The sequence below is a fragment of the Chanodichthys erythropterus genome, chromosome 9 (genome assembly GCF_024489055.1).
Source record: "Chanodichthys erythropterus isolate Z2021 chromosome 9, ASM2448905v1, whole genome shotgun sequence".
Lineage (NCBI taxonomy): Eukaryota > Metazoa > Chordata > Actinopteri > Cypriniformes > Xenocyprididae > Chanodichthys > Chanodichthys erythropterus.
In genome coordinates, this window is record NC_090229.1 from 27,429,778 (window position 1) to 27,453,977 (window position 24,200).

Consider the following 24,200-nt stretch of genomic DNA (forward strand, 5'->3'; position numbering starts at 1 on the left):
GGAGGCTTGGCCGGTTCAGCATCAGGCGTCACTGGAGGCTTGGCCGGTTCAGCATCAGGCGTCACTGGAGGCTTGGCCGGTTCAGCATCAGGCGTCACTGGAGGCTTGGCCGGTTCAGCATCAGGCGTCACTGGAGGCTTGGCCGGTTCAGCATCAGGCGTCACTGGAGGCTTGGCCGGTTCAGCGGCAGGCGTCACTGGAGGCTTGGCCGGTTCAGCGGCAGGCGTCACTGGAGGCTTGGCCGGTTCAGCGGCAGGCGTCACTGGAGGCTTGGCAACAAGCTTCACCGGAGGCCTGGGGGCAGCCATATTCACCGGCGGCATGGGGGCAGCCATCTTCACCGGAGCCTTGGGAAGCGCAGCGGCAGGAATCACTGGAGGCTTGGCTGGTTCAAAGACAGGCTTCACTGGAGGCTTGGCAGCAGACATCACTGCATGGATACAGATAGTTAGCATTAGTAGGTCCTTCACAGCATTCAAGCTCATATATACACCGCACAGATCATGAATGGCACATTTTACGTTACATTTACTTTACAGAGTTAATTGTATGCACTACTTTTGTAAAGGCATCCTGAGAGAGAGAGAGAAAGCTGACCCAAACACTAATATAAATATAACTGCAAGCAGCAATTAGTGGGGTTCAAGCATTTTAAGACCTTTATGCCATCTAGGCTATTACGGTTTGACCTAAAGTGTAGGGTTGACACAGAAGGATTGAACAGTACTTAAGAAATAAGCATGTTTGCACAAATACATTTTTGTAGATGCAGATTCACATTACACAATGTGGCACAATTCTCAAAACAGCTCAGTACGAATGAAGTGATACACAAAATATGATTGTTACAACAATAATTTTACCAATTTTATTATACATTTTTTTTGTTTGACATTAATACTGACAAGTACTCGAAAGACACATAGTTTGTAAAATTTACACAGACTACAGAAGCGTATAATCCTTTCGAATTAATCTGACTACGCGTTTTATTGATATCCGATAAGCCTATATAGTTTACTCTAATGTAAAAAACAATGTACAAAATGAATAGTTTCCTAATATTTGTTTTTGTTTGAGGGTTGGTTGGAAATTGATGAAGCTTCTCACCTGCTACTCCACCGTCTGCTGTGCTCAAACATCCACACAGACACAATAAAACAGCACTCAACCAGTACACTCGAGCTGTCATCCTCTTAACCAGCGATCGCTCACTGAAGTCTCCTGGGAAACGTGCTCACTTAGTGAGTAAAAGGGACAGGCAACGAGGCACACAAAACTACAATGAAAACTGTTATGCTACTATATCAAAACATCTACTGAATCCCACAACAAACACTGTAAAGATGAGTCAAAGCGCACGTGTTTTTAAAGATCCAAGGAGGTACGAACCACTCCAACCCTGATGAAACTCACCTGATGTAGGTAATCTTGAAGACCTTGATTTTATTCAGGTGAGTTTAATCATTAGGGTTTGAGGAGTGGGTCGCTGTGTTCAAATTTTACACATAGCCTATAGCAAATTTATATATATGTATATATATCAGTGGCGAGCGGTGACTTTTTTAACCGGGTATGCTGTGTGGTGCGTCATGTAAATAAATGTGGCCAATGCAGTTACGTTGAATGGGTTTATAGCTAATATGCGAGACGCTCACGTTCTCTAGACATTGTTTACTCATTTGCTTGCTCATGACAAATAGCAACACAGCGAAAAGTATTTCTAATATGTTGGAACTTTTATCGAGAGTAGTCCATATTTACCTGTTGAGACGTAACTTCACAAGCACCTGTAAGAGCTTTTGTGACGTTTGAGTCGATGGAGGCGCAACATGCGAAAGGTGTTTGCAAAATATGCTGTATTTTTGTAATTCGCTAGGTGCTGCTAGTGTCACAGAAATTACATACTTCAACGTATCAGTGTAGGACACAGATCTAAATCAGACACGACAAATAAAAAACACCATGGCGTCAATTTGAATGTATGCCAGAAGTATCTTTTAAATTAATAATTTTAAAAAAAGTATAACAATTAGTATTAGCAGCCTATTATAAATAAAAAAAAATGTAATTATAATAAATATAAGTAGGCTATAATAAATAAAAATATCAGTAGGCTATTCTTTAAAAAAAAAGTTGAAATTATGCAAACACAAAAATGATATCGATTAACATCCTTAAACTATAAGTTTTCATAAAGAAAATGAAATACTATGAAAATAGTTTTAGTTATGATTTCGCCCCCCGCCCCCCCATTTGGCTAAGTATAGTTAGTTTTGTATCAAATACAATGTGATTTTCGGTTATCGAGATCTGGCAGCAGCTATTTTTTCCTCTTGGGCGAGCGGTCCACTCATAGCTTATCCTGCCAATGTAAATTCGCATAGACCAGCAAACCAATGAGAATGCGCGACAATGATGACGTTCCATAACAAAAGCGCGAAGGCGCAAAAGCTACTGCAGATCAGCTTACCCGGAAGTCTCTGTAACTGGCAGATTTACGGAAAATTACCATCTTTTGGCAAATAAATTAACTACAGACAGTTACATATGCATTACCAATCATGTAGGCTTAACGTTACACATCAAACAAGGGATTTAATAGTAATTTATCATGTTAATATTAGTTGCCAAGTCCACGAATGTCTTGGGTATGCACTATGCAGAGCATTCGCAGCTTATATGGACCGCACACCACTGATATATATATATATATATATATATATATATATATATTATAGAATTAGGGTTTGAAGAGCGGGTCGCTGTGTTCAAATTGCTATGTTTTGTTGACATGTGGTAGCCTACTTTTTACAGGATATTTACTAGCCTTATGAACCTTATGAACTTATGAACTATTACATTTTTATGGAAAAAAAAAAAATCACTTTAGAGATTAAATAAAATATAAGTTGTTTCTGGATGTAGGTGCTAGGGGCAGAATTCTGCCATCTGCTGGTTAGAGAAAAACCTGTAGGAATTACAGTTACAGATTACAAATTCTTAAAGACAAAGGGTTGATGTGCAGAATATAAGAACACCTTAAAGGTGCCCTAGATTCAAAAATTGAATTTACCTCAGCATAGTTAAATAACGAGTTCAGTACATGGAAAAGACATACAGTGAGTCTCAAACTCCATTGTTTCCTCCTTATATAAATCGTTTAAAAGACCTCCAAAGAACAGGAGAATCTCAACATAACACCGACTGTTACGTAACAGTCAGGGTGTACGCCCCCAATATTTGCATATGCCAGCCCATGTTCCCAACATTATGAAAGGCATTAGACAAGGGCAGCTAGTATTAACGTCTGGATGTGCACAGCTGAACAGACTAGGTAAGCAAGGACAACAGTGAAAAACGGCAGATGGAGCAATAACTGACATGATTCATGATAACATGCTATTTTTAGTGATATTTGTAAATTGTCTTTCTAAATGTTTTGTTAGCATGTTGCTAAAGTACTGTTAAATGTGATAAAAGTTACCATTGTTTCTTACTGTAGTCACAGAGACAAGAGCTGTCGCTATTTTTAAACACTTGCAGTCTGTATAATGCATAAACACAACTTCATTCTTTATAAATCTCCAACAGTGTAGCATTAGCCGTTAGCCACAGAACAGCCTCAAACTCATTCAGAGTCAATGCAAACAAAAAAACAAACACTTACACGATTAGACATGCTGCATAACACTTTGTAAAGATCCATTTTGAGGGTTATATTAGCCGTTTGAACCATTTCTTTGGGAACCCTGGCATCTTAATATACCTGCTGAGCATGACTATTTGTAACAGGCAAGAATTGAAGCTATGATTACCAAGACAAAATCTGAATGGACCATAGGTCTGTTTTGGCATGAGAGTCCTTTGTAGCCAACACCAGTTACATAATTTAGTACTTTAACCTCATGTGTTTGGTTCTTTCCCCCCCCCCCCCATTTACCCATGGGGAAAAAAAAAAAAAAAAAACCCACAGAGAAAGAGGTCTCATTAAAAATTTATTTGGTAAGAGGGAAATGCCATTGTTTGGCTGCAGGCCTCACTTGAGGCTTGGGTGGTTCAGCGACAGGCATCACTGGAGGCTTGGCGGCAGCCATCACCGGAGGCTTGGGAGACTCAGCAGCAGGCATTACTGGAGGCTTGGCTGGTTCGACTACAGGCTTCACTGGAGGTTCAGCAGCAGCCATCACAGGAGGCTTGGCGGCAACCATCACCAGAGGCTTGGGAGGCTCGGCGGCAGGCATTACTGGAGGCTTGGCGGCAACCATCACCAGAGGCTTGGGAGGCTCGGCGGCAGGCATTACTGGAGGCTTGGCGGCAACCATCACCAGAGGCTTGGGAGGCTCGGCGGCAGGCATTACTGGAGGCTTGGCGGCAACCATCACCAGAGGCTTGGGAGGCTCAGCGGCAGGCATTACTGGAGGCTTGGCGGCAACCATCACCAGAGGCTTGGGAGGCTCGGCGGCAGGCATTACTGGAGGCTTGGCGGCAACCATCACCAGAGGCTTGGGAGGCTCAGCAGCAGGCATCACTGGAGGCTTGGCTGGTTCGACTACAGGCTTCACTGGAGGTTCAGCAGCAGCCATCACAGGAGGCTTGGCGGCAACCATCAGAGGCTTGGGAGGCTCTGCGGCAGGCATCACTGGAGGCTTGGCTGGTTCGACTACAGGCTTCACTGGAGGTTCAGCAGCAGCCATCACAGGAGGCTTGGCGGCAACCATCACCAGAGGCTTGGGAGGCTCTGCGGCAGGCATCACTGGAGGCTTGGCGGCAACCATCACCAGAGGCTTGGGAGGCTCAGCGGCAGGCATCACTGGAGGCTTGGCGGCAACCATCACCAGAGGCTTGGGAGGCTCAGCGGCAGGCATCACTGGAGGCTTGGCTGGTTCGACTACAGGCTTCACTGGAGGCTCGGTAGCAGCCATCACCGGAGGCTTGGCAGCAACCATCACCAGAGGCTTGGGAGGCTCAGCGGCAGGCATCACTGGAGGCTTGGCGGCAACCATCACCAGAGGCTTGGGAGGCTCAGCGGCAGGCATCACTGGAGGCTTGGCGGCAACCATCACCAGAGGCTTGGGAGGCTCAGCGGCAGGCATCACTGGAGGCTTGGCTGGTTCGACTACAGGCTTCACTGGAGGCTCGGTAGCAGCCATCACCGGAGGCTTGGCAGCAACCATCACCAGAGGCATGGGAGGCTCAGCGGCAGGCATCACTGGAGGCTTGGCGGCAACCATCACCAGAGGCTTGGGAGGCTCAGCGGCAGGCATCACTGGAGGCTTGGCGGCAACCATCACCAGAGGCTTGGGAGGCTCAGCGGCAGGCATCACTGGAGGCTTGGCTGGTTCGACTACAGGCTTCACTGGAGGCTCGGTAGCAGCCATCACCGGAGGCTTGGCAGCAACCATCACCAGAGGCATGGGAGGCTCAGCGGCAGGCATCACTGGAGGCTTGGCGGCAACCATCACCAGAGGCTTGGGAGGCTCAGCGGCAGGCATCACTGGAGGCTTGGCTGGTTCGACTACAGGCTTTACGGGAGGCTCGGCAGCCGCCATCACCGGAGGCTTGGGAGGCTCGGCAGCAGGCTTTACTGGGGGCCTGGTGGCAGTCACCACTGGCGGTTTGAACAGTCTGGCAACAAACTTCACTGGAGGCTTTGCAGCAGCCATCACAGAAGACTCGGGCAGTTTGACAGCAGGCTTCACTGCATGGATACAGATATTTAGCAGTCAGTCTCATTTACATAGCACAAATAATGTATGGCAAGTTTTACAGAGTGAATTGTATTTAAGCATTAGATTATTATGTAAAGGCATCCTATGCTTGAACAGCCAATTCGCCATGGTTTAATACTGGACATTAACATTTAAAAAAAAAAAAAAAAAAAGCTTAAATACTTGATAAGAAATAAGCTTGTTTACACTTTTTGTAGGATATATTTGAAAAGTTATGGCTAAGAGTTTACTGCAAGTCTCCTCTGTACAAACAGCATTTTCAGGTTTCACAGTACACAATGTGGCATAGTCAAAACAACGCCGTACAAATGAAGCGATACTCAAAGTGAGCTTGTTATAAGTGGCTTTAAAATGTCTGAATAGGAGTGAAAAACCAAAACCTGTGAAGAACTATTATTATAACCTGCAAGAATAAAGGATAGGACTCGGGAAGAAACCATTTTTATGGAGGCGATTAACGTTACTGTATGAAGCTGAACGAGGCCGCTGGAGCGATTGCGCAACACAAGCAGCGGAGCGTTTATTATGAAAAAGTAACCAGCGCCACTTCTGCTTTTCCGGTCATGAGTATGAGGTAACAGTTCTGTTCATTACATTTGAGAGTGTTGAAAATATTACATTACTCTGTCCGCTCAGCGGCGGCTGCTGCTGAGAGACTTGTTCGAGTTGATAAATGGCATGCAATTAAATCAAAACTTATTGTATGCAGAAAATTATGTATTACTGTCAAAAAAATAAAGCTGCATCTGGTTATGCGATGTTAGCTATTTGACAAAAGCGGTTTTCTGAGGCATGGTACCCGCAAAGAAAAAAAAACCTCTAAGGCTAAACATGTTGAGCTATATGACATCATTTGTCTATAAATATTAAAACGTAATATATTGAAGAGTCTTGGTTCCCGGTTTTATTTTGTAGAAACAACAGAAACCCAAGGCAGACTGAGGGGTTATGCAGGTATGGTGCAATTGACAAGCGACTCGTCACACGTCCCGGACCCTTGGTTAAAATAGCAGTTTTCCTCACGATGTACAAATAGTTGGTAACATTTAGAATATTGTAAGTACACAAGTGAACAAGATAACACTGGCCTAGTGGTTTCTGGACATTTTACTGCAAATATATTACATATTGTACCTTTGTGTGCTGTACGGTTTGTTTTCTTTTGTTTTTTAAGAGGGACGTTTAAAGCACATAGTTCATGCATTTCTTCGGACTTTGTGATGAAGCTAAAATCTCTCACCTGCAACTCCAGCGTCTGCTGTGCTCAAACATGCACATAGATACAATAAAACAGCACTCGACCAGTACACTCGAGCTGTCATCCTCTCGACCGGCGATCTCTCACTGAAATCTCCTGGAAAACGCGTTGAATTAGGGAGTAGAAGGGGCAGGCAACGAAGCACACACAACTACAACGAAAACTGTTAGGTTACTGCATCAAAACATCTGCTGAATTGCACAACAAACGCTGTAAAGACGAGTCAAAGCGCACGCGTTTTTAAAGATCCAAGGAGGTATGGACCACTCCAACCCTGATGAAACTCACCTGCTTGTAGGTAATCTTGAAGACCTTGATTTTGTTCAGGTGTTTAATCATTAGGGTTTGAGGAGCGGGTCGCTGCATTCACGCTGTACACAAAAGGTTCACTGGAGTTCAATTTGACCCCAAAATTTTACACAGCCTAGCTTTTCTTTTTTTTTTTTTCTTTTTTTTAAATACAGGCCTTCATTTTTAATAATACAAATGATTATATATATATATATATATATATATATATATATATATATATATATATATATATATATATATATATATGGTAGCATACTTTTAGTCTATGTACTTCAAAATTACTCAACTACACCATTAGTTTGCTTATTAAATATCACATTTTTATGAGGAAAAAAAAATCACTTCAGAGATTATCTAAATGAAATAGTGTCTGGATCTAGGTGCTAGGGGCCATCTGCTGGTTAGAGAAAAACCTGTAGGAATTAGAGTTACAGAAAAAATGTCTATTGACCATATCCAGCAGAAGCCCGAAGAAATCCATTCATTTTTCTGGATGTGGCCAACTGCCCCTCACAACTTTTGTGATACATATTTAGTGAATATTTAAGCATTATAAAATACATAAATCAGTTTTTTTTTTTTTTTTTCCCAAAGAATAGAATTTGTAGTCATTTGATTTCTTTTGAAGTGTTTGTTTTTGCATTGTACCAGCAAACTCATTAAGACAACAGGTTATAGGTATATATATATTTAGCAGATGCTTTTCTCTAAAGCAACTCACAAATGAGAATAGAAGCAATCAAATCAACATGAGAACAATATGTAAGTGCACAAATAGATGGAAAAAGTATAAATCAAAAAAAAAAAAAAAAAAAAAAAAAACTACTATTACTGGGTCAAGTGTTGACAAAAGAGGTTTTTTTTCAGCTAAGGACTCAGCTGCTCAGAGCATAGCATATCATTCCACCAGCCAGGAACAAATATATACACTATACATTTATGTATATACACACACTAGAGCTGCCATTTAATCTGCACACTAACATGATTCCAAGTTCTTCAGTTGTCATGGAACATGCCATACAGCTCTTATATTGACAAGCAACATGCTCATGTCTTGTTTCAAAGTTTCATTTAGATTGTGAAAGTCTATTCTTAACTGTAACTGAATGCTATAAAATATTACACAATAAAGTGGGGAAAAAAAAAAAAAAAGGCCAAAATGTCAACATGAACTGATAATGAAAACTGGACATATGGAAACTGCTGATAAATAGAATTGCAACATGGGCATGGGTTACTATCAACTTCAGTCTTTACCCAGCTCTGTTTCTTGGGTTCTTGGTTTTGTTCTGTCAATCGGTTTATCGCCGCTGTATGGACAACACTGACAAGGAGCTCTGGTGATCATGTTTTATTGAACATTGAGGCAAACATGAACTGGCCACAGCTGATTAAACTGCACATCTCACCAAAAACTATTTGGTGCTGCACATACGGTTCTCTCGTGATCGGTAGGGCACTGTTCTTGCAAGATTATATAGATTAAATAAGAGTTCAGTACATGGAAGAGACATACAGTGAGTTTCAAACTCCATTGTTTCCTCCTTATATAAATGTCATTTGTTTAAAAGACCTCCGAAGAACAGGCGAATCTCAACAGAACACCGACTGTTACGTAACAGTCGGGGTGTACGCCCCCAATATTTGCATATGACAGCCCATTTTCCCAACATTATGAAATTACACAAGGGCAGTCAGTATTAACGTCTGGATGTGCACAGCTGAATCAACAGACTAGGTAATCAAGCAAGGACAACAGCAAAAAAAAATGGCAGATGGAGCAATAATAACTGACATGATTCATAACATGATATTTAGTGATATTTGTAAATTGTCTAAATGTTTTGTTAGCATGTTGCTAAATGTACTGTTAAATGTGGTAAAAGTTACCATCGTTTCTTACTGCATTCACAGAGACAAGAGCTGTTGCTATTTATAAACAGTCGTATGATGTATAAACTTCTTTATAGATCTCTCCAACAGTGTAGCATTAGCTGTTAGCCACGGAACATTGATTCTGAATGAGTTTGAGTCTATGTAAATATCAAAATAAACACATGAGATTAGACATGCTGCATAACACTTTGTAAAGATCCATTTTGACGGTTATATTAGCCGTTTTAATTATTTGGGAACCCTGGCATCTTAATATACCTGCTGAGCATGACTATTTGTAACAGGCAAGAATGTTGAAGCTATGATTACCAAGACAAAATCTGAATGGACCATAGGTCTATTTTGGCATGAGAGTCCTTTGTAGCCAACACCAGTTACATAATTTAGTACTTTAACCTCATGTGTTTGGTTCTTTGGGAACCCTGGCATAAACGCCAGCTTTAAAGCATTTTTTCCCCATGGGGAAGGAGAAAAAAAAAAAAAAAAGAAAAAAAAAACCCACAGAGAAAGAGGTCTTATTAAAATTTATTTGGTAAGAGGGAAATGCCATTGCTTGGCTGCAGGCCTCAATTGAGGCTTGGGTGGTTCAGCGACAGGCATCACCGGAGGCTTGGCTGGTTCGACTACAGGCTTCACTGGAGGCTCAACAGCAGCCATCACTGGAGGCTTGGCGGCAACCATCACCAGAGGCTTGGGAGGCTCAGCGGCAGGCATCACTGAAGGCTTGGCTGGTTCGACTACAGGCTTCACTGGAGGCTCGGCAGCAGCCATCACCGGACGCTTGGGAGGCTCAGCGGCAGGCATCACTGGAGGCTTGGCTGGTTCGACTACAGGCTTCACTGGAGGCTCAACAGCAGCCATCACTGGAGGCTTGGCGGCAACCATCACCGGAGGCTTGGGAGGCTCAGCGGCAGGCATTACTGGAGGCTTGGCGGCAACCATCACCAGAGGCTTGGGAGGCTCAGCGGCAGGCATCACTGGAGGCTTGGCTGGTTCGACTACAGGCTTTACTGGAGGCTCAACAGCAGCCATCACTGGAGGCTTGGCGGCAACCATCACCGGAGGCTTGGGAGGCTCAGCGGCAGGCATTACTGGAGGCTTGGCGGCAACCATCACCAGAGGCCTGGGAGGCTCAGCGGCAGGCATCACTGGAGGCTTGGCTGGTTCGACTACAGGCTTCACTGGAGGCTCAACAGCAGCCATCACTGGAGGCTTGGCGGCAACCATCACCGGAGGCTTGGGAGGCTCAGCGGCAGGCATTACTGGAGGCTTGGCGGCAACCATCACCAGAGGCTTGGGAGGCTCAGCGGCAGGCATCACTGGAGGCTTGGCTGGTTCGACTACAGGCTTCACTGGAGGCTCGGCAGCAGCCATCACCGGACGCTTGGGAGGCTCAGCGGCAGGCACTGGAGGCCTGGCTGGTTCAACTACAGGCTTCACTGGAGGCTTGGCTGGTTCGACGACAGGCTTCAGTGGAGGCTCAGCAGCCACTATCACCAGAGGCTTGGGAGGCTCAGCAGCAGGCTTTACTGGGGGCCTGGTGGCGGTCACCACTGGAGGTTTGAACAGTCTGGCAACAAGCTTCACTGGAGGCTTTGCAGCAGCCATCACAGAAGACTCGGGCAGTTTGTCAGCAGGCTTCACTGCATGGATACAGATAGTTAGCAGTCAGTCTCATTTACATAGCACAGATCATGTATGGCAAGTTTTACTTTGAAATAAGCTTGTTTACACTTTTGTAGTAGATATATTTGAAAAATTATGGGTAAGAGTTTACTGCAAGTCTCCGCTGTACAAACACCACTTTCAGGTTTCACAGTACACAATGTGGCATAGTCAAAACACCATACAAATGAAGCGATACTCAAAGTGAGCTTGTTATAAGTGGCTTTAAAATGTCTGAATATGAGTGAAAAACCAAAACCTGTGAAGAACTATATTATTATAACCCGCAAGAATAAGGATAGGACTCGGGAAGAAACCATTTTTATGGATGCGATTAACATTACTGTATGAAGCTGAACGAGGCCGCTGGAGCGATTGCCCAACACAAGCAGCGGAGCTTTTATTATGAAAAAGTAACCGGCGCCACTTCCGCTTTTCCGGTCATGAGTAGGAGGTAACAGTTCTGTTTATTACATTTGAGAGTGTTGAAAATATTACGACGTTACTCTGTCCACTCGGCAGCTGCTGAGAGACTTGTTTGAGTTGATAAATGGCATGCAATTAAATTAAAACTTATTGTATGGAGAAAATTATGTATTACTGTCAATAAAAAATAAAATAAAGCTTCATCTGGTTATGTGATGTTAGCTATTTGACAAAAGCGTTTTTCTCTGAGGCATGGTAACCACAAAAAAAAAAAAAACCTCTGTGACTAAACGTGTTGAGCTATAGGACATCATTTTCTGTCTATAAATATCTATTAAAACGTAATATATTGAAGAGTCTTGTGTTTCCGTGGTTTCTACAAAATAAAACCCGAGAACCAAGGCAGACTGAGGGGTTATGCAGGTATGATGCAATTGACAAGCGACTCGTCACACGTCCCAGACCCTTGGTTAAAATTGCAGTTTTCCTCACGATTTACACATAGTTGGTAACATTTAGAATATTGTAAGTACACAAGTGAACAAAATATATAACACTGGCCTAGTGGTTTCTGGATATTTTATGGCAAATATATTACATGTTGTACCTTTAAGTGTGCTGTACGGTTTGTTTGTTTGTTTTTTTTAAGAGGGACGTTTAAGGCACATAGTTCATGCCTTTCTTCGGACTTTGTGATGAAGCTAAAATAGCTCACCTGCAACTCCAACGTCTGCTGTGCTCAAACATGCACATAGATACAATAAAACAGCACTCGACCAGTACACTCGAGCGGTCATTCTCTCGACCGGCGATCTCCCACTGAAATCTCCTGGAAAACGCGCTGAATTAGTGAATAGAAGGGGCAGGCAACAAGGCACACAAAACTACAACGAAAACTGTTAGGTTACTGCATCAAAACATCTGCTGAATTGCAGATCAAACACTGTAAAGATGAGTCAAAGCGCACGCGTTTTTAAAGATCCAAGGAGGTATGGACCACTCCAACCCTGATGAAACTCACCTGCTTGTAGGTAATCTTGAAGACCTTGATTTTGTTCAGGTGTTTAATCATTAGGGTTTGAGGAGCAGGTCGCTGCATTCACGCTGTACACAAAAGGTTCATTGACTCCAAAATTTTACATAGCCTAGCTTTTCTTTTTAATACAGGCCTACGTTTTTAATAATACAAATGATTATATAATATAAATATATATATATATATATATATATATATATATGGTAGCCTACTTTTAGTATGTACTTCAAAATTACTCAACTACACCATTAGTTTGCTAATTAAATATCACATTTTTATGAGAAAAAAAAAATCACTTTAGAGATTATCTAAATTAAATAGTTTCTGGATCTAAGTGCTAGGGGCAGAATTCTGCCATCTGCTGGTTAGAGAAAAACCTGTAGGAATTAGAGTTACAGAAAAAAAAAAAATGTCTATTGACCATATCCAGCAGAAGCCCAAAGAAATCCATTTTTCTGGATGTGGCCAACTGCCCCTCACAACTTTTGTGATACATATTTAGTGAATATATTTAAGCATTATAAAATACATAAAATCAGTTTTTTTCCCAAAGGATAGAATTTGTAGTCATTTGATTTCTTTTGACGGGTTTTTGCATTGTACTAGCAAACTCTTAAGACAGCAGGTATATATACATTTAGCAGATGTTTTTCTCTAAAGCAACTCACAAATGAGAATAGAAGCAATCAAATCAACAGGAGAATAAAGTGCACAAATAGATGGAAAAAGTATCAAAAAAAAAAAAAAAAAAAAAAAAAAAAAGCGCTACTATTATTGGGTCAAGTGTTGACAAAAGAGGAACAGGAACAGATATACTATATATTTATGTATATACACACACACGAGTCTGCCATTTAATCTGCACACTAACATGGTTGCAAATTCAGTTGTCATGGAACATGCCATACAGCTCTTATATTGACAAGCAACATGCTCATGTCTTGTTTCAAAGTTTCATTTAGATTGTGAAAGTCTATTCTTAACTGAATGCTATAAATATTACACAATAAAGTGAAAAAAAAAAAAAAAAAAAAAAAAAAAAAAACAAAATGTCAACATGAACTGATAATAGAATTGCAACATGGGCATGGGTTACCATCAACTTCAGTCTTTACCCAGCTCTGTTTCTTGGTTGTTCTGTCAAGCGGTTTATCGCCGCTATATAGAGGACACGGACAAGGAGCTCTGGTGATCATGTTTTATTGAACATTGGGCAAACATGAACTGGCCACAGCTGATTAAACTGCACGTCTCACCAAAAACTATTTGATGCTGCACATACGGTCCTCTCGTGATCGGTAGGGCACTGTTCTTGCAAGATTATACCCCAAATACTATCCAAAGTCAGAACATTTCTAACCTAGAATTTTACTCCCCACAGAATCGTACCTGCATGAAAATCCTTCCCAGCTAACATGAATTTAGTAGTACTTTGTTAACTTCATGACTTGCTAATTGACAACATCCTCACATTAGCAGCACCCTACATTTAACTTCTGGTAGTGTAGTACAAAGCTTTCCCCATCAAGGTCATGTTTTTGCTTAAAAAAAAAAAAAAAAAAAAAAAAAGTTTTGAACCTTTTACTGCCAAGCTCCTGGAGAGGATGATTTCTATATATAAAAAAAAAAAAAAAAAAAAAAAGCCCCCACACATAAAGAGGTTTGATTAAATTTGGTGAGAAGAGGGAAATGTTGCCATGGCTCAGTGGCAGGCTTCAATGGATGCTTGGGCAGTTCGGCGACGTTACACGGGAAGCTTGGCAGCAGGCCTCACCGGAGGCTTAGGCGGTTCGGCAGCAGGCCTCACCGGAGGCTTAGGCGGTTCGGCAGCAGGCCTCACCGGAGGCTTAGGCGGTTCGGCAACAGGCCTCACCGGAGGCTTGAACAGTCTGGCAACAGGCTTCACCGGAGGCTTGAACAGTCTGGCAACAAGCTTCACCGGAGGCCTGGGGGCAGCCATATTCACCGTAGGCCTGGGGGCAGCCATATTCACCGGAGGCCTGGGGGCAGCCATATTCACCGGAGGCTTGGCCGGTTCGGCGGCAGGCGTCACCGGAGGCCTGGGGGCAGCCATATTCACCGGAGGCTTGGCCGGTTCGGCGGCAGGCGTCACCGGAGGCTTGGCCGGTTCGGCGGCAGGCGTCACCGGAGGCTTGGCCGGTTCGGCGGCAGGCGTCACCGGAGGCTTGGCCGGTTCGGCGGCAGGCGTCACCGGAGGCTTGGCCGGTTCGGCGGCAGGCGTCACCGGAGGCTTGGCCGGTTCGGCGGCAGGCGTCACCGGAGGCTTGGCCGGTTCGGCGGCAGGCGTCACCGGAGGCTTGGCCGGTTCGGCGGCAGGCGTCACCGGAGGCTTGGCCGGTTCGGCGGCAGGCGTCACCGGAGGCTTGGCCGGTTCGGCGGCAGGCGTCACCGGAGGCTTGGCCGGTTCGGCGGCAGGCGTCACCGGAGGCTTGGCCGGTTCGGCGGCAGGCGTCACCGGAGGCTTGGCCGGTTCGGCGGCAGGCGTCACCGGAGGCTTGGCCGGTTCGGCGGCAGGCGTCACCGGAGGCTTGGCCGGTTCGGCGGCAGGCGTCACCGGAGGCTTGGCCGGTTCGGCGGCAGGCGTCACCGGAAGCCTAGCAGCGGTCTTCACTGGAGGCTTGAATAGTCTGGAAACAAGCCTCACTGGAGGCTTGGCAGCAGACATCACTGCATGGATACAGATAGTTAGCATTAGTATATCCTTCGCAGCATTCAATCTCATATATACAGCACAGATCATGAATGGCACGTTTTACGTTACAATTCACTCTGTAAAGTAAATGTATGCACTTTTTTGTAAAGGCATCCTGTGAGAGAGGAAGCTGACCCAAACACTAAATATAAATATAACTGCAAGCAGCAATTAGTGGGGTTCAAGCATTTTAAGACCTTTATGCCATCTAGGCTATTATGGTTTGACCTAAAGTGTAGGTTTGACCTAAAGTGTAGGGTTGACACAGAAGGATTGAACAGTACTTGATAAGAAATAAGCATGTTTGCACAAATACTTTTTTTGTAGATGCAGATTCACATTACACAATGTGGCACAATTATCAAAACAGAGCTCAGTACAAATGAAGCGATACTCATAAAATGTGATTGTTACGACAATAATTTTACCAATTTCATTATACATTTTTTTGTTTGATATTAATACTGACAAGTACTTGAAAGACACATAGTTTGTAAAATTTACACAGACTACAGAAGCGTATAATCCTTTCAAATTAATCTGACTATGCATTTTATTGATATCCGATAGGCCTATATAGTTTACTCTAATGTAAAACAATGTACAAAATGAATAGTGTCCTAATATTTGTTTTTGTTTGAGGGTTGGTTGGACATTGTGATGAAGCTAAAAGATCTTCTCACCTGCTACTCCACCGTCTGCTGTGCTCAAACATCCACACAGACACAATAAAACAGCACTCGACCAGTACACTCGAGCTGTCATCCTCTTAACCAGCAATCGCTCACTGAAGTCTCCTGGAAAATGTGCTGACTTAGTGAGTAAAAGGGACAGGCAATGAGGCACATAAAACTACAATGAAAACTGTTAGGCTATTGTATCAAAACAGCTGCTGAATCCCACAGCAATCACTGTAAAGACGAGTCAAAGCGCACGTGTTTTTAAAGGTCCAAGGAGGTACGAACAACTCCAACCCTGATGAAACTCACCTGATGTAGGTAATCTTGAAGACCTTGATTTTATTCAGGTGAGTTTAATCATTAGGTTTGAGGAGTGGGTCGCTGTATTCAAATTGCTATGTTTTGTTGACATATGTGGTAGCCTACTTGTTACAGGCTATTTACTACTTATGAACTATTACATTTTTATGGGGAAAAAAATCACTTTAGAGATTATCTAAATAAAATATAATAGCAGCAATATCACCCTGTAGCCCAAGACTGGTTGCCCACTGAAGCTAAGCAGGGCTGAGCCTGGTTAGTACCTGGATGGGAGACCTCCTGGGAAAACTAGGTTGCTGCTGGAAGAGGTGTTAGTGAGGCCAGCAGGGGGTGCTCACCCTGTGGTCTGTGTGGGTCCTAACACCCCAGTATAGTGATGGGGACACTATACTGACAAAAAGCACTGTCCTTCGGATGAGACGTTAAACCGAGGTCCTGACTCTCTGTGGTCATTAAAAATCCCAGGATGTCCTTCGAAAAGAGTAGGGGTGTAACCCCGACATCCTGGCCAAACTTGCCCATTGGCCTCTGTCCATCATGGCCTCCTAATCATCCCTATACACTGATTGGCTTCCTCACTCTGTCTCCTCTCTACCAATAAGCTAGTGTGTGGTGGGCGTACTGGCGCAATATGGCTGCCGTTGCATCATCCAGGTGGATGCTACACATTGGTGGTGGTTGAGGAGATTCCCCCTTCAATATGTAAAGCACTTTGAGTGCCCAGAAAAGCGCTATATAAATGTAAGGATTATAAGTTATTTCTGGATTTAGGTGCTAGGGGCAGAATTCTGCCATCTGCTGGTTAGAGAAAAACCTGTAGGAATTACAGTTACAGATTACAAATTCTTAAAGACAAAGGGTTGATGTGCAGAATATAAGAACACCTTAAAGGTGCCCTAGATTCAAAAATTTAATTTACCTCAGCATAGTTAAATAACAAGAGTTCAGTACATGGAAAAGACATACAGTGAGTCTCAAACTCCATTGTTTCCTCCTTCTTATATAAATCTCATTTGTTTAAAAGACCTCCAAAGAACAGGAGAATCTCAACATAACACCGACTGTTACGTAACAGTCGGGGTGTATGCCCCCAATATTTGCATATGCCAGCCCATGTTCCCAACATTATGAAAGGCATTAGACAAGGGCAGCTAGTATTAACGTCTGGATGTGCATAGCTGAATCAACAGACCGGGGGTGCTTCTCAATTCTTATTTGTGCATCCTCGTTTCCTTTCTTTGCTTCCTTTCCTCGCGTCTTAGCTCCACCCCTCCAGGATGCGAGGGAAGGACGCAAGGAAAAGACGAGAGGACGGAGGAATTGAATCAAGTGAAATGATAAATCCTCGCTCCCTTTAGCGTCACTTCAAAGCGTCATCAGCTGTGCTCGAGGGATCTACCCACATGTTGTTAAAGTTTTGTTATTTAAAAAAAATATATATATATATTAATAAAGCAAGATGCCTAGTTGAAATATATGAGATATAAAGTTTATTTAATCTGTAAAAGTAAAGCATACATTTAAATTATTGTGACAGATAAGAAGGGGGAGGAGAATTTATGCATGCGTCAGGTTACTCGATAAGAAAGACTTCCGCAAAGGATGCACCTGTGTATCCTCGCTCATGACTCCTCAGGAAGCCTCCTCACTCCTCGTTCCTCGCCTCCTCGCGGTACAATTAGAGAATTGAGATGTCCTTCAAGATGGCTGAGCTCGATTGTTTTCTGGGTCATAGGATGGAGGACGGAGGAGCGAGGAGACGAGGAGGGATATTGAGAAGCACCCTAGGTAAGCAAGCAAGGACAACAGCAAAAAATGGCAGATGGAGCAATAATAACTGACATGATTCATGATAACATGATATTTTTAGTGATATTTGTAAATTGTCTTTCTAAATGTTTCGTTAGCATGTTGCTAAAGTACTGTTAAATGTGGTTAAAGTTACCATCGTTTCTTACTGTATTCACGGAGACAAGAGCTGTTGCTATTTTCATTTTTAAACACTTGCAGTCTGTATAATGCATAGACACAACTTCATTCTTTATAAATCTCTCCAACAGTGTAGCATTAGCTGTTAGCCATGGAGCATAGCCTCAAACTCATTCAAAATCAATGTAAACATCAAAATAAACACTTTACTTACGCGATTAGACATGATGCATGATGAACACTTTGTAAAGATCCATTTTGAGGGTTATATTAGCTGTTTGAACAATTTTTATGTTGTTTAAGGCAAGCGCAAGCTCTTGGGGCATGGAGCACGAGATTTAAAGGGCCACACACCCTGAATCTGCTCATTTGTAATTATGCCCCAAAATAGGCAGTTAAAAAAATGAATTTAAAAAAATCTATGGGGTATTTTGAGCTGAAACTTCACAGACACATTCAGGGAAAACCATAGACTTATATTACATCTTTTTTAAAAAGGTTCTAGCGCACCTTTAAATGACATTATATTACACACTCCTGTACAGTGGGTGGTGGTATGCACCTAAAAGTTGTTTGCAATCTGCCAATAACCAAGAGAAGAATAAGAAGATACAGAAAAGTGTCTATTATGACCATATATCAGAGGCCCATAGGCTAAACATTCACACTGCTAAATGTGGCCCAAAACAGTTTTCTTTTTTTTTTTTTTTTCCACGTGACTCAGATCTGTTTTTACCATGACAGTATGAACAGAATCGTACTTGGTTACTACTAATGTAACCTTGGTTCCCTTAGATAACAGAACAGAATACTGCATCGTCTGCCATTTAGGCAAGACGCAACGGGGAAAACTCCTGTTTTCACCGATTCTGAAGCCTTTTTTAGTCACGCAGTGAAAACTGCACGGACATTGGTTTGTGGAGTTTAACCCTCTGTGGTCTGAGGATTTTCGGGGCCCTGGAGAAGTTTTGACATGCCTTGACATTTGTGCTTTATTCTAGGGATGTCCAGATCCGATCACATGATCGGAAATCGGGCCCGATCATGTCGTTTCAGACTCGATCGGAATCGGACATTACCTCCCGATCAGGACTCGGATATATATGTATTAGGACGGTTCTCCACTTACGGACCGCACTTGCACTGCGGTCCATCTCGAATGACGACGCATCTATTGGTTATATGGTTTGTTTAAAATAGCAACGTGGAAAACAGACAGAGTTCAGATAATGTATGTTTCAGTCGATGGATGCACAAAACGTTACAACAACGATAATCAGAAAGCGTGGACAAAACAGTCACTCTTTGTAAACTGTTAACTGCGAGTGCCGTCTGCTCTAATGTCCAGTCATTTACGCCGTCATCACCCGGGTGTTGATAGCGCGCGAGCGCAGGTGAGACCTGAACAGCACACGTTGCTATCTGTGTTTAAACTAACTCATTTAAGCCTTGCTGATTTAAACCTTAAAGAACAAGACGCGAAAGAGAACTCGCACGCGCTGTGAGAAGATTTGTGTGCGCTCATCCGAAGCGCGCACACGCTTATTTCAGTCAGCGCGCAAATACTGAGTTCTCTTTCAAGTCTTGCGCTTCGGCGGCCACATTCATACAAAAATTATGTCAACATGCCCGTCCTAGCGAGCATCCTAGCAAACATAGTCGGTAATGTCTTAAGTGAACGTATATTAGTCGAGAAAGACAGCGCATGTGGAACAGTAGCTATATGTACGGGATCGTGCATGTCTTAAAGGGAAAACAACTATTCCTGCTGCCTGTATTTAATGTTAAATCAAACAACAAAAAACAAAGAAATCACTCACTGCTCTTGACTCAATACTGAATAGTTTTTGTAACTTCAATAATGATTAATCTTTATTTATTTTATACAGTAAAGATAATATGCAGTGATATTTTATATTTGATTACTATGTGAAAACTGAATACCTGAAAAACCTGAAAAGCACTGTTCCTGGATCTGTTTTTTCGCTCTTCTTTATTCTTTTTTATGTATGCTATTAAGTATCGGATCGGGACTCGGTATCGGCAGATACTCAAAATCAAATGACTCGGACTCGGACTCGAGGGCAAAAAAACGTGATCGGGACATCCCTACTTTATTCAGTTGTTCATAAACATATTAATGGAAAAGGTGTCATTACACTGTATTCAGCACAAACTAGGCTACAATAATATGTGAGAAACATGTATGTTTATGTTTGTATATTTGAAGGAATAACGTTTATGCATGGTTATTGAAAAAACTAAAAACTTAAGTCACTGAAATAAGGACAAAAAAATGTATTATATATGTGTTCACAAGTCTTCTGGGTATTGGAGGTTGTAGATTAGAGTTTTTGCTTCAGAATGATGTAAAAAATGATGCTGCCTACTCGTTCATGTAAAACAATAGAGAGATTTAAATTTTGTAAGACACTTTTTGTCAAGAAACACAGTATGCATGGAGGCGTGAGCCATCATGAATAATGGGTGATTCTCACCTGAGAAGACAAAAGAATCGCATAATAATGACCTGAAATGATTTGCATAATAATGAGCTCTTTCAGTCAGGTAGGCTGTGAAAAAACCCTCTGTGATCATGTCTCAAGCTCATCATATGGTGTATATCAAACATATAGAAAAAACAGCAATACTGAGAAATATTAGTACAATTTAAAATAATGGTATTCTATTATATTCTTTAAAATATAATGTATTTCTGTGATGCAAAGTGTCTTAACAATTATGTTACCTCTGTGGCATTTCATATATGCTTTTAGCTTAAAAGCATGCACATTTGGAGAAATATTGATGGATTCTCATATGTTTGTCAATTTTCTATACAGAGGAGTAATATTTATTCAATATTTATTGTCATCACTATGAGCGTTGGATACTGTGTTTTGAATTCATACTTGCAGCCGGAGGGCGCTCTGTACACCTTTAGTCCACAAATTTATCTAAAGAAGAACAGGTCATGTGACTCTCCAGGAACTGAACTAACAGAGGCCAGAGATCGCTAACTATGGCTATTCAAAACACTTTTGAAGACAATAAATACACGATTGAGATGATGTATGCATGTATTGATTGAATTTGCCTCAGAATAGCGCTTGCTCCATGGGCGTGGCCGCATTACCAGATAATGAGCTGAATCACAAACTTCTGACATGGCTCTCTTTTCATACAGATTATATAAACAGAGAGGAGGAGCAAACAGGAGGAGCTTGCACAGATGCACATAGCATAATACTGTATATCACAGAAGATAGGGGACTTGAGGACACCGTAGTCGTCCTCCCGTTTCTATATATTCTAGGAGCCCCTTGGGGCCTAGAGCATATATAGGAAATGAGGCGTAATAAGGCGTATTTTAGCATTAGAGGAGTGGTTCAAAGGGAGGGGCCTTAAGGCCCCTGAAAACCAAAGACAGGTCCCATGTGGGAACTGTGCGGTGGCAGGGAGGGTTCAGCCTCCTAGCCCCTTTTAGGAAACGAACAACAAGGTTGTTTCTCCCTATTGACTTTCCTGCTACGGGAACATGGGAGGCCGCTATAGCTGCGAGATAGACTTTAAGTGTAGAGGGAGTACGGCCTCTATCCATTAAGTCTTGAAGTAAAGACAATATCAGAGATATGTCAAATGGGTCTTCGTCCCGGGCTGTACACCAGGCAGCAAAGACTGACCATTTTAGGGAGTAGAGACATCTCGTTGGCAGAGCTCTGGCTTGTGAGATAGTGTCTAGAAGTCATACATGTAGATCCCATAGCTCGGGTTTAGGGTGCCAAGTCGTCCCTCCCATTTGGGAGAGGACGTCTCGCCTCAGGTGAATCGGCCATGGCTCCATGGACGATAGCTGAGACAGGTCAGAGAATCATGGTTGCCTCCTCCATAGGCGAGCCACCAGGACGACTTTGTGGGCACCTTCCTTGATTTGTCTGTTAACCTGGGGAATCAGAGCAACCGGGGGAAAAGCGTACAGGAGGAGGCTGGGCCAGTCGTGGGCCAGAGCATCCTTGGTCAGCACTGTCATATTGTCTGATCTGACCAAGATGTGGTGTCCTGCCAAGAGAGCGAGGAAAGATTGGAGAGCTATATACACCGCTATCATTTCCAGGTGGTTGATATGAAGCTTGCTCTCTTGGCTCAGCCAAGAACCGAAGGCTGGGTGACAATCACACAGAGCTCCCCAGCCCATTTTGGAAGCGTCTGTGAAAAGGAATTTCCTCTTGCACATCGTCCCTATAGCTACACCCTGCTCAAACCAGCGGGGGTCATCCAAGGAGCCAGGGTTGCAACACACGCCTGATTCACTTTGAGCGAGCAGCGACTGTGCTGCCAGGCTTGGGGTGGGACTCGCGGTTTCAGCCAGAACTGTAGTGGGCGCATATGAAGTAGGCCCAACTGCAGGGCTGGTGATGCTGAGCCCATGAGATCTAGCATCCTCTGAAACATTCTAAGCGGCAGAGAGGACCCGGGCGTGAAAGTTTCCATGAGCTGTTGAATGGCCAGTGATCACTCTGGCGAGACTACGGCCCTCATGCAGGACGAGTCGAGAATAGTCACCAGGAACAAGATATGTTGGCTGGGAGATAAAGAGATCTTTGGAAAATTGACCCTGAGCCCCAAGCACTGGCTGAGGAGAAGGGACCTGTGTGCCACTAGCTCCACCTCCGACTGGGCCAGGATGAGCCAGTTGTCGATGTAGTTGAGTATGCCTAGCAGAATGTGAGTGCTGTCTGTGCTCAGGCCGTGGTGCGGGCGGAGTAGTGGATGGCGCAGATTTAGGAGGCTGTTGTGTTGCCACAGGCTTTGGGCAGCTTGAAGTGGAGGAGCTGGCGCGCTTTGGCAAGAAGTGTTGCATGGCCTGGGATGACTTCTGTGCAGCTGTGAATTGTTCAGCAAACCCATCGACTGCAGGGCCAAAGAGACCAATGGGAGAGACAGGCGAGTCAAGGAAGACGGCCGTATCCTTGATCTCAGTCAAATTCAGCCACAAGTGACACTCCAGCACCACCAGACTGGCCATCGAACGCCAAATTGCCTGGACCGTGGTCTTAGTGGCTCGCAGAGCAAGGTCTGTGGCGCAGCACAGCTCCTTGAAGGCGGGCGAGTCATGCCCAGGCCGGTCCAGGTCATGCAGAAGTTTGGCCTGGTAAACCTGCAACACCGCCATTGAGTGCAGGGTGGAAGCTGCTTGGCCGGTCGAGGTGGAAGCCCGTCCAGTGAGGATCGACATGGAACGACATGGCTTGGAAGGGTGGGTGACTTTGGTTTTCCAGCCAATGGCGGCAGGCGGACACAGGTGTGCGGCCACAGCTTAGTCCAGAGGCAGCAGTTTGTCATAATCCTTCTGCTCTGCACCGTCAACCGAGGCAGAAGAGCGAAGGCGGGCAGAGTACAGGGCGCACCACGATTTCGCACCTCAGGAAAAAAGGGAGCTGCCCACTGGGAAGGAGCCTGGCGATGTCCGGGCAGAAACCATTCATCTTGGCGCTGCATGTTGGTTCCTCAGGTGCAGACCACTGGCAGAGGGGTGATGGTCCGGGTGGGAGAAGTGGACGGGGCAAGGCTCTCTTTGTGGAGAAAGTGAGGCATGCGGGACCTGAGCCGACGTGAGCTCACTTTCATCCGAGCATTGAGATCCTTTGCCCTGCTGTTTTTTCCTCACTGGGAGGAAATTGGGAGGGCGCGAGGGGCGGAATTGCGTTCTGAAAAGCTATCCGCGAGTGCAAAGAAGCGAGGCTCATACTCTCACAATGAGAGCAGGTCGATTCAGTGAGCACGGCTTCTGTTTATGAGACAACTCCAAATACATAGCTACTTAAAGAGGCCATATTTTTTTCTTATATTTTACATTTTATATCTCAAATCTCATCTTATATTTCATATCTTATATCTTAAATTTCAAAACTCATTTCTTAAATTTCTTATCTTAAATCTTAAAGCCCATATATCAAATTTCATATCTTATACCCTTAATCTTGTATCTGAAATCTCATATCTTATATTTTAAATCTCATATATTGTATCTTGAATCTTTTATCTGAAATCTTGTATCTGAAATCTCATATCTTGTATTTTAAATCTCATTTATGGTCTGGTAACAGAATGCTAGATCTAATGAGCTGTAGATGATGATAATAAGCGTCATTTTAACCCTTCCCTTCACTTCAGCTTTAACTTGTCAATGCTTTGTCAATGCTTCATGATTGTTCTTTGCCTCCATGTT

General features: G+C 43.5%; 3 protein-coding genes across 3 annotated transcripts in view; 2 read left to right on the plus strand and 1 right to left on the minus strand.

Moving 5' to 3' along the window:
* si:dkeyp-14d3.1 (transmembrane protein 132C) overlaps positions 1-24,200 on the plus strand; it is a 440,140-nt gene that overhangs the window by 175,682 nt on the left and 240,258 nt on the right. The gene's annotated exons all lie outside the window — the stretch shown is intronic.
* LOC137027411 (uncharacterized) lies at positions 9,727-12,081 on the minus strand. The gene is made up of 2 exons (XM_067395595.1): positions 12,008-12,081; positions 9,727-10,844 (listed from the first exon to the last, which is right to left on the minus strand). The coding sequence occupies exon 2, from the start codon at positions 10,807-10,809 to the stop codon at positions 9,727-9,729; it is 1,083 nt and encodes a 360-aa protein (XP_067251696.1). The 5' UTR covers positions 10,810-10,844; positions 12,008-12,081.
* LOC137027412 (uncharacterized) lies at positions 14,026-15,129 on the plus strand. The gene has a single exon (XM_067395596.1). The coding sequence runs from the start codon at positions 14,026-14,028 to the stop codon at positions 15,127-15,129; it is 1,104 nt and encodes a 367-aa protein (XP_067251697.1).